We start from the raw sequence: 12,108 nt of genomic DNA, 5'->3' as shown, positions 1-12,108 counted from the left end.
TTTTTTTTTTTTTTTTGTTTCAATTTTACCATCTATCTACTTTGTCTACTTTCAAGCTTTCATATTTCGCTTTCATATTAAGTAGAACTCAAATTATCCACGTCCCACAAAATTCTTTCGTTAAATTATCTTCTTCAATATTACGAATATAATATCTCAATAGCGCAAAATAAAGAAATATTTTGTAGTAATAATAATAACAATAATAAAAACGAATATCTTTTACATTCTCAAGTAACTCGAGCAATCGTGAATGAATCTCGAACAGCGAAAGTTGAATGACGTCCAGACAGCTTGGATATTCAATTAATTCTAATTATCCAATTTCTCATTCATTGGAAAATATTATTATTCATAAGTAACATCATTATCGTTTCATCTTTCTCATCACAATTATGCAATCCGATTAAACATTTCGAATGTGTAATATATAATGTATTATATGTATTATATATGTATTATATAAAACTGTTACAATTTATTCATTAATAAATTATATTGTTAATATTAATGTGATTTTTAAATTATACTATCTATTGAGCTAAGTGAATTAATTTTATTTATCATTGTTCAAGTAATTCGATTCCAAATAAATTAAATGACAAAAACATTATTGTATTCGATATAATAGTCTTGAAAACAAAACAAAGTATATTGATTGAAGGGACAAAAATAATATATTTATTTATTTATTTTCTACACATTCTATCGATATGGAATAAATTCGAATTCATTGTTAATTAAGAAAAATGGAGGTCAACTTTTTTGTAGATCGGAGAGCTGCGCAAAAAGCGGGTTACGAATGATATTACGGCAGTATTAAATTCATACAAGCTCATAAAAATGCTTGCACAACTTCTTATGAAATATGACAAAATTATAATAAAATGGAGACGAATAATATTTTATATTTATTAGATAATAACAATAAATTAAATCCAATAGTTTTATATATATGATATGTATCACAAAAATCTATTTAATTAACATCTTAAAGAATCTGCAAATGCAAAAATAACATTTTCAATATCAGCATAATTTTATTACGAATGATGAGATATATTCGATAGAAATTCGAAGAGATTGTAAAACTCAATAAAAATTAATATTGCTCGACATCGAAGAAGAAAATCGAGATGGAAGTGAAACACGATGATAATGATAATGATAATGATGATGATGATAATGATTCAGAAGAGAAACAGACTCATTGTCAGTCATCAAACCCTGTTGCAATATATTATCAATCGTAACCACGTTGCATTCTCTGACAGCTGATTAATCACTCAGTGTCAAGAGAATAAATAAAAAATAAACGCGATTCTAAGGAGGAAGAATGGGCACTTTCTTAATCAGACATTGCTATTATAGACAATACAAGGATGACGATCTTTTGACCTGTCGCGTTTTACTTTCAATGCTTTGCGTTTCACAATTGTTTTTCTTGAAATACGAGTTTCTTTTTTTCAACAACTTTATAATTACGTATAAATCTATCTTTGATAAAACACATATATAAATATTATAATTATATTAAACATCGAATTAAATTTAAATTGAATTTATTATATTTAAAAATCATATTTATTGCGATAAAAATCGTTTGTGAAAATAAATTCCACGGATCGAATAACAAATATAAAAATTGATGTACCGATTATTAAGGTTAGGTTAGATTAAATATTTATAATTAAACGAAGCGAGAGCCACCTAGAGCATACAATAAATTGCCATTTTAAAGCCAATAATTTTATAAAACCACTCTTAGGTTTATTACAAAATTTTTCACATTCTGATTAAGAGGAGAAAAAGAGATACCAAGAGAGATGAAAATCACAATAATTACAAAATTTAAGAATACAGAAATAGAAAAAGGCCACCATCCTTGGAAATAACACTTGTCTCTTTGTCTCTCTCTAATCAATTTTAAAAAACCAACTTCGAACGAATATGATCGAAATCTTCGATATTTTATCATGTGATATACTTTAACACTTGCCCGATTTTGTTTTCAGAAATGGCGTCGGCGGCAGCGGAGTTGGTGGTGGAGAGGGAATTGGAATCGAGAATCGAGATGGCAGATACGAATCGAACGTTCGTGGGCGCCCAAGGGCTGGTCAAGATGGCGTTGGACCAGTACACGGAAATCCTTACCACGGTTTCCGATCCACGGGTCAGTGACTGGCCCTTGATGGACTCGCCGATACCAACGTTTCTCATCGTCCTTCTCTATTTGTATGGAGTGACGATACTGGGTCCACGCGTGATGGCGAATAGGAAACCGTTCAAGCTGAGGGGGACCTTGCTCGCGTACAATGCGTTCCAAGTGATCTTCTCGTTGGGGATGCTCTACGAGGTAAGAAATGTCGGGATCGAGTGATAGAGAGGCAGATATTTTTGAGAAATATCGATCAATTAATCAATTCAATTGTTTAGATAATTTTGTTTAATTAATTTGTTGAAAGAAATTGTTATATAGTGCAAATTGATTTTTGAATATTCTTTTTTTTTATAATATATTGTGAAATAACATGTATAATAAATGTGAACAAATATTTCCATATTGGAATGAATTGTTTAAAATCAGAAGAATTATTCTCTTTTAAGTAAATGGAGAATTTCGTGTAAAGTAGTTTATTTAAATTTCAAATTTATTTTGCAAGTATTTTTTTAACACGTTGGATTTACAAAGAGTTAGAATTTATTTGGATAGATGTATTTAGGAAATAGGATTTGTATTTAGAAAATTTGATGTTGATTAAAGCAATGGTACACATGATCTCAAAACTAGTAGGAATGTAAAACAGATTTCATCATCTAAAGCGAAAAAAGAGACTTAAAGGCATCAAAATATTTTTCCTAATCCGGCTACCTCTTTGAATTCCTTATTTAGAAATTGCTAGAATTTCATTAGAATCTTTACACTATGTTATAACAATTATAAATGATAAGCAAAAGCCAAGTACTTTTTTATAAATACAAATTAAATATATTACACTACTATTTTATGGAATCTAGAACAGATCAATTTAAATCATTTCTATTGATTTCTAACCTAAAATTCCTTAAATATTATCTAGTCTGTTAATCTAACTTTTAAAAATATGATAATTGAAACCAAATAAGAAGGAATTACAATCAGATCAAAGATATATCTAATATATTAAATTAAATATAAATAAAATCATATAGTAATTTTATATTGAACATGCATTCAGTGTACAAGTCCATTGAATGCATTATATTGTAAACAAAAAACTATTAAACTTTATCCATTAATTATAGTCACAATTTAATTTTGAAAAAAATGATTCATCATCTCCAAAACTATTATTTTGTCTATTTTATCATAACCTATTTTATCATAACTATTATTATTAATATATTTCATAAAAAAGTATAAAATAAAAATACATTTAAAAATAAAAATTAAATTAAATTTGCTAGAAGGTTCGAGAACGTTTCGGAATTCAATAGGCTTTCTCTAAAACGCTAATCTGATGCGTCAAAGGTATTCAAAAGACGTTAGAATGTGTATTGGATGCTTCTTCGCCTCTCTCCGAAGAAGATCACGAATACAAGTGGGTCGAATGAAAATACCAGTCGGATTTTGTTAAGTCACGAGTCAGTTCGAAGTGTAACAGTGAAAGCGCTTAGCCATTAGCACTTGCACAGCCATGTAGCCGGTGATTCGAACGATCTTTTTCGTCGATAAACGATCACAATAGCTGCTACCGTTTAACATTAATGTTCTGAGAAAAATATCCAGATACGAGTAAAATATTTCTTCAATTTTTACGATGTATTAAATGTGGAAAAGTGTATTTTGAGTTTATTCTGTAAGATTAATTGGAAGTGTTTAAAATTTTATTTCATCAAAACTGAAATAAAGAACTGATGATAAATTGTTAAGAAAAGTAATGATAATGAAAAATAATTTTAAAATTAAACTAAATATCAAAATACTTTTGGGAAATACTTAAGTGTATTTGGATTTATTGGATCACGATGAAAAGCTATATATTTTGACATCCAACGAAATTATTTATCATTTCATTTGAATGATTTGGTATAGAGTAATTTTATTTTCTATAGAGAAGATCTCTTTGAGTTTTGAAAATATTTTTATAATACATTAAAATTTAAATTTCATATATTTAGACAAAAACACGAATCTAAAATTTATATTTGCAAGCTTATATTTCAAGAAATAAAGAACACTGAAATTTTTCTAAACTCTTCCATTCTTTCTGTTAGATAAAAAAACAAATCTATATCAAATCTTTTCATCAACTATTTTCCAATTCGTTATACGAGTTACATTATAGTAATAATTCAAAAATCAAAATGAATCTGTCCTCCTTTCTACTTTGCACGTACACATTTATTACATGCCTGCACAAACTTTCATAAAACTCCATAAATCCAAAATTAATAATCAGTTGAGCTCACTCAACGTGTACAGAGAGTTTCTTAATCGAGTGTAAGTTGGAATGTCGCGTTTCGCAAGCGCCCTCTATCGAATCTCACCAGAGCAAAGTCCACGGAATCAGACATACCTCGTGATCAAGATGACTCGAGAAATCACGTCCTTTGAAATACGTCGGTCATTCACACCGGATTCGTTCGTTTCTACATCTCAGTTTCGATCGAAATCCTTAACCGTTATGTTTTTATCACAATTTTGGATCTCTGGCCTTGTGAGAGAAGTGATTTCGTATGTTGGATCGAAGCAAAAAAAAATCGAAGGACAGGTGAAATTTATTTGAATGGAGAAAAAGATGATGCTAGGTTATGAAACGTTAAACTCGCATATTTAAATCGCATATTTAAATTTAAGAAAATTTTCTTGTCTATTTGACGAAACGAAGAATGAAAGAACTTTTACGAATTACGAATTATGAATTTCTATCACTTATACGATTTTATTTAATTTCAAATATAAAAATACATAATGTGACGTCACGATAAAAATTATTGCTACGATATTTACCAGATACTTTTTCCAAATCTATAGCAATTTGGAATCAAGTTGAATGTGATTAAGAAATATAAATCTAAATATAAAAAAACGTATTCAATCGTCTTTTTTTTTTACCATCATTTCGAAACAAATGATCCAAATGATTCTTTAATAAAAAGTACATCTATATTTGAACAGTTTAACAATAACATTCGTCGCGAAACATTCTCAAGTTTATGCCTTCTAACGAATAGGTGATCGGTAAGAGACCGAAACGATTTTCACTCTATTGCAACGCATGCATTAGTAAAGCAAATTCTTGATCGAAAGTGTTCACTATTAATCAAGAGTTTGAGCTATGATTAAAAGCAAGAAACATTGCGCCAAACATTCCCTTCTCCGACACAATTTTCGTTAATTAACTCGTCTATCAAATCGAAGACGGGACAGGCTATTGTACAATAACGTATTGCGTTGAATTCGTATAAATAACAAATTTCCCTCGTAAAGTATAAATGAAATAGAGCATTTCTGAAATAGTGATACGAAAAAGATTATTCTCGAAGTAAAAATGAATCGAGAGCACAGCAGTTTCGTATAGGTATACTAACCTAACCTCTTTCTGTTCAATCAAACAATCTTTTCCATCTTCTGTCAATAATGTGATGAACAGTGTGATAGTTTGACTAGTCCGTTATCTGGTTCTTTCTCGAAAAATGCACGAAAGATAAAATAAAAGAAACTATAGAATTTCTATTTCATTTAATTTGTCTCAGAAATTTTGAAAGAGGACAACAGCCGTGACGATCGATTTTCATGATAACTACACTAATGAAAGACAAGGGTGAGAAAGGTATATCCGTGGAACATGGTGTTGCAAAAGGGGAAAAGTTTACCCGATTCAAAAACGAATTGCTCAATAGATTTACACTCGAGCTGGCGATTTGTTAAAGGAAGGCATCGTATTTTCGAAATTTTTCCACGAAACTTTTGCGCATTATTCATACATCCAAATAAAAACAACAAAGTAAACGGTTTAGTTAGCCGAGAATCGAGAAATTTTCTAAAAATTAAATTATCATTGCAATAATCGTTCTTCTTTTCAAAATAATATCTTTTATAATATAAGAATTATTATTTGTAAATATTAACATTTATTATAATATCATTTATAATGAAATGTTATTTTAATTAAATAAAATAAAAAATATTGTAATTTCAAGCAATATTTTCTTTTGCAAAAATTTTCGTTATAGCTTTATTATATTATAAAATACACTGACCAATCACGAAGCACGTAATCTACCTAATCTACCCAATAATAGCGTTGGCTAAATATTGTCACCAATCATAACAAGTCTAAAACGACGAAGAAAGTGTATCAAATATTATTTATTTATTTATTTATTCGTTGTTCGTGATATAATTTCTTATCAAAAATTATTGAAAAAATATTTGTTATAACACATTCTTCGAGATATGTTATTTGGATTTATTCGGTCGGCAACGTAGCTAACGCTATTGCCGCGACTCGACTAGATTACATGCTTTGTGATTGGTCAGTATCTTTTGTTAATAATTCGTCATCAAAGACGAAAACGAAAGTTTTTGCAAAGGAAAATATTTCTTGAAATTATCTCAATTTTTAGGATATTCTGTATAAAATATTAATATATTCGTGAAGTAATGAATTCTAAAAATTTTAATAAAATTTGATATGAAAAAATATCAAATTAAAGATTATTTATTAAATTTACGAAAATCTAGATAGAATAAATAACTTATAATAAATAAATTAGCTTAAATCAATAATTTTGTATATCTATATATATTGCTATATTAAATTATACATATATATATACACATAATAGCACATTAATGATTAGTTCAAGTATCATAGTGAATTAACTTTTACGATTATCCATCAAATGAAATAATTCTTTGTAAAGAATCGATTTCTTAAACAATATTAGAAAAGCTTCAAAGTGTCATTAAATATATGTACATATGTACAATAAATTGTACATATAAGTAAGTAATCAATATCTCGAATCGATCGAAATCAGCACAAAACTGGAACGTATCTTCTTGAATGAACATTATAAAATATGTCGAGGATCACCTTAGAAAGTTGCTAGATTACCTTCTCGATGCTGAGTAGAAAAAAAAAAAAAAAAAAGAAATAATTGGATATCAAGAAAGTCGAGCGATTACGATGTTTTATACGATAACGATTTTCAACTTTTTTCGTGTTATACATGTATAAATTAACTCGATATTTCTATAAAAATATCTGTTTATTTATATTTATTTATATTAATTTCTAATCTACGAAAAAAGAATATATCAGAATGAAGAATTCATTTTTATTCTTCCTAATTTTCATATGGTCATATATTGGACAAAAATCTGGAACACATTAACAAAATGATAAATAATCGTAAAAAATTTATTCAAATACTTTTACGGGTTGAATTTCATTCGAATTAACTATTTCCGTGATGATTTGAATAGAAACTTGTCGCAGAAAGAAGAAAAATTCCAATTTGATTTCGAAAGGAATAAGAAGCTTCGTAATTTCGTGTATCTGTGTATATCGTGTATCCTGTTTATATATACATGTATATACGTATATGGATAGCCATTTCGAAATATTTCGTTAAAAAAATTACGTTGCCAAGTAGTTACACTATACGCACCTTATGATCGTTAAAATAAAACTGGAAGGAAAGTTATCCTATTATTCTCTTAGTGGAAGCGGTGATTTTTAAATAATTAAATCGTAATTGGGAAATCGAAGCGTTGAGTCAATAATATGCGTCAAGTCGAAAAAAAAAAAACTTTTTTCACCAACGAGAAATTACAAAATTGAGAATAAACTTTTCATTACGTGCTATTTGTGAAAATGTATCGTGCAAACGATAGTAATCGATGGTGCAATTTCGTTTCATTAATCGTAAATCGATGTTAAATTACTACTGTAGATTTTTGAAATAGATAATTCTTATTTCTTCGATTATGATATTGTTTAAAAAAATAGAACGAACAATGTTTCAAACAATGTGTAATAATATTTTAATAAGTAGTTTCCCAATACATGAGGAAATAATGTTTTAAATAATAATATATTTCGAATAAACATTTTCTAATTTTTATATTTTAAAGAGGTGCAAAATACAAACAAACAAATGCAAAAATTCATATGCAAATTAATTATTACTGAGCAATTTAAGTTTGCATTAGTTATAACTATTTTTAATTTTTTATTATTTGGATATTAAAAAATAACTTGAATTATTTATACATTACGTTATATACACTAGTAATGACGTTAATATATTAAAATTTACTTTAACTATTTGAAATATTCTTCTTTGAACGAAATACTATAATTTCAAAATAATATTCCCATTTATTTTTATTTATTTAGATTATCTATTTCAAAAATCTATCTTATATATTTCAACTTTGCTAAACACTAAGCCAATATTCTTTCCTCTTATTAAATCTTTGTCTCACTTCAATATAAATATTAATGAGGTTAGGTTATTAAACTTGTTCACATTGCTTACATAATTACATAATTATCATTAAACCTAGAAAACAATACCTTAACCTTGAACTTCTGCGTTTTACAGCACTTGATGTCCGGTTGGTTATTAGACTACAGTTACAAGTGTCAACCGGTCGATTACTCTCATAATCCGTCCGCGCTACGAATGGCTAATTTATGTTGGTGGTACTTCATCAGCAAATTCACGGAATTCGCTGACACGGTACGTAAAAGAATTGAATTGTTAATATCAAAAACATGGAATTAGATGGAATCGATCAAAAAATAGGAATTAATTATCGAAATCCTTTCGAATTCTTCAATGTTAATCTTAATTTGCAAGTCAAAAAAATTTACCGTTGAACTATGTACTATGTAAAATTATTGTTGTTGTTAATCGACTAATTATAAACTTAAGTTGAAAAAATTCGAGAAATTTTTTTTCAAATCTTAATTTCTTACAAGCAAAAAAAAAAAAATTGTTGCTAATCACTGAATCTGAATTTGAAAATTTCTATAAATCAATATCTTAAAGCTTTTCAAAAAATATAAATATAAAATTCGAATTCTGATTACTATCTCGTAATAATCTAATTTTCACAAGCCAAAAGAATAGTTATTATCGATTGATTTCAAATCTAACTTTGTGATTCTCAAAAAAAAAAAAAAAACTAGTTTTAAATTTAATTAGTTTTAAAAATCTAAAAATGTAATTTCAATCCATCTCTGATCAAAACATTTTCGATGCCAGACAATTGTACAGAGTTATTTCCCGAATTTCTTTCGTCATAGAAATTGATCACTGAGGCAGAAATGGTATCTGCCTCGCTATAGTCTATTATTATGATACAGAATACTGTTTTTACCGATCTTTTAATCGAAAACAAGTGTGTCGCGAGAGAGAAATTATTTTGTCCATGATAAAATCGTCGTATTTAAACTTGTTATGATTTTTCTTGCGAAACAAAGATCTTAGACTGAGTAAAATAGAGATTGTAATCAAATTAATCAAATGCTTTTTACTTTTTTTTTTTATAAAAAATGAACTTCATTATTTTTAATGAAAATTTCATGCTAATTTCATAATAATTTTCATCATTCATATAATAGCTAATAAGTAGTTTTATTATTTTCATTATTATTTATTATTCGTTACATTTAATGAATTGTTATTTCAATTAATAATCATTTAAATTAATAATAAACAATGAGAATAATAAATCTTTTCATTTTCTTAATGATGAAAATTATAATATTGATAATAAAAATAATAATAATTCGATATTAATAATGAAAGTAAATAATAAACTTATTTTATTAATAATAGAAAAATTGCCCATTGGTATTAATTTCATCATTTTTTTTTAATCTATTCCACAAACTTTCAGATATTTTTCGTTTTGCGCAAGAAGGAGAGCCAGGTGACATTTTTGCATCTGTATCATCACTCACTAACTCCTCTGGAGACATGGATCTGCGTGAAATTCATTCCTGGGGGACATGGTACTTTGGGAAACCTTATAAATAACGCGGTGCATGTAATAATGTACCTTTACTACATGGTATCTGCTATGGGACCGGAATATCAAAAATACTTATGGTGGAAGAAACATCTCACTACCGTACAATTGGTAGGTATATCGTTTTAAACAAAGAAACGTGGCATTTTTTCATAATTCTATCTTGTTAATAAGTTTATGAATATTTTTAAATATCCATATCTATATCAACATTAAAAATAATTCAATAATTTTTAATAATTTATCATTATATCAATTTTAAAAATGATCTGTCATTTGTTACTTGAAAATGTGGCAGTAGTGTTGGGTATGTGCCATCAAAGAATCAAGTCAAATTTGAGCAAATAATCGAAATAACATGTCATGTTCTCTTGGCTTCTAGAATCGATCTTTTAAAAGTATTTTCAAAATATATTGACACGTTTCAGATTATTATTCTCATAATTTAAGTAAATTTTAAAGAAAATCAATAGTTAAATGTCTATATGTAAAATACAGAGGATATAAAAGTTTTGGGGTTGATGAAGTTTAACAACAATTGATCTAAGCAAATAAAAAAATTCTCTTGATAAATAGATACAAAATCATGTTTTGAAACAATATGTATTTAAGAGAAACAAGATTTCAATATCTTTATTCGATCGAAATATTAATGAATTTTTATTTTATGGGGAAGAAATGTTATTTTCAATTATTGTTTTCAAGTTAAGAGATAAAGTACTTTTATTTTTTCACAAAAACTAAAATAGAAGAACTAAAGTAATATATTATTAAGATAATATCTATGTGGTAACATCATAGATATTACATTGATACAAGTAAATACAGGCAATAGAGAAGAAAAAAAAAAAAGAGAAAGGATTTTATTACGTCAAAATGAATGGTATTTAGTCTCACGTTCACCAATAAATTGCAAGTTGCAAAATTTTCTTCATCATTTTTAAGAGATGTGCATCTGCAGATGCAATCATTTACACTTCGATCTGCAATACAAAAAGCAATGCATCTCACATGCTTAGAAATATCAAATATCCAAGAAAAAAATATATATATATATATATTTATATATATACACTTTATCTTTTGAATAATAGAATCGATATCATTTTGACTAAGTTCATTTAGCTTTAGCAAGAGATTCATAAAGATACATAAAAATAAATTCGAAAATACATTGCAAGAAAAGAGAAATACAACTATATTTTTTACGATACGTTCCTAACCTCTAAAAAATGGTCACAAGACACAAGAAAGATATCAAATGTTTCTTAACCATGAGCAAGATATTCTAAGGTAACTAATATAGTTTATACGATACAGATGAGATCTTGCGAAGATATTAATCTTATTCTTAAAACATGAATATATTTAAGAGAAAAATCTTTGAGATTTGCTTTGAAAAATATTTTTTACAAATGCATTACAAATGGGTATCCAAAAATAATTTTCATTATTAATATAATAATAATGTCCATTTGTGAAAAGATATTTTTCAAAAATTTCTTGAATAAATTCATGTCTCAATTCAATGAATAATATTCAGATTATTCTTGTTATATCATACAAACGATAATTTTTTTAATTACAAAATATCTCGTCCATAGTTTTTAAAGAGATCACTATCAATTATCAATTATAGGCAGTGACTTTTTTAGAATTCAGAAGAGGTTAGAAAATACTGTTTAAAAAGACATGAAATTTCTAGTTAATAATAAATAAAAAATAAAAGAATAAACAGAGAAAGAAAAGAAAGAATAAATAATAATAATAAAAATAATAATAAATATCTTTTTAGATAGAGGTTAATGATTTCTTAATCTTCGAAGATTAGGATTGGCATGTAATTCCAATCCCTGAGCACAAATGATTAAATCGCGCAATACTTAAATGTCCAATAGCGCCAAATACATTTTAGAATGAAATTCGCGATACCTTCTTCTTGCACAACGTGCATGTTGCAGTTGGGCTAGATAATAATCTGCATTTGATGAAAGTGAACGGAACCACGACACATCGACTATAATGTTTGCATATGCGCGCCATTTCAGCATTGGTGTTCAGATTTCACTGAT

The 12,108-nt window shown here is 27.1% G+C and overlaps 2 protein-coding genes across 4 annotated transcripts in view; one reads left to right on the top strand and one right to left on the bottom strand.

Annotated features, from left to right (window-relative positions):
- LOC102679082 (elongation of very long chain fatty acids protein AAEL008004-like) overlaps positions 1–12,108 on the top strand; it is a 27,656-nt gene that overhangs the window by 12,090 nt on the left and 3,458 nt on the right. The window contains exons 3-5 of one of the 2 annotated variants that reach the window (XM_031514731.1): positions 2,016–2,356; positions 8,602–8,739; positions 9,905–10,147. In XM_031514731.1, the coding sequence (XP_031370591.1) occupies positions 2,018–2,356; positions 8,602–8,739; positions 9,905–10,147 (720 nt within the window). In that variant the 5' untranslated portion in view covers positions 2,016–2,017. Of the gene's footprint in view, positions 1–2,013; positions 2,357–8,601; positions 8,740–9,904; positions 10,148–12,108 lie in introns of both variants that reach the window. The other variant, XM_006624829.2, reaches the window with a different exon arrangement.
- LOC102678601 (elongation of very long chain fatty acids protein AAEL008004-like) overlaps positions 1–12,108 on the bottom strand; it is a 56,726-nt gene that overhangs the window by 42,003 nt on the left and 2,615 nt on the right. The window contains exon 1 of one of the 2 annotated variants that reach the window (XM_006624827.2): positions 8,574–8,672. The exons of the other annotated variant lie outside the window; for it this stretch is intronic. The gene's annotated coding sequence lies outside the window, so the exon portion shown is untranslated. Of the gene's footprint in view, positions 1–8,573; positions 8,673–12,108 lie in introns of those variants that run through there. 2 annotated transcript variants of the gene reach the window in all.

Source organism: Apis dorsata, unplaced genomic scaffold (assembly GCF_000469605.1).
Source record: "Apis dorsata unplaced genomic scaffold, Apis dorsata 1.3 scaffold_1158, whole genome shotgun sequence".
Lineage (NCBI taxonomy): Eukaryota > Metazoa > Arthropoda > Insecta > Hymenoptera > Apidae > Apis > Apis dorsata.
Note: the sequence above shows the minus strand (reverse complement) of the source record. Positions and strands in the feature narration are given on the sequence as shown.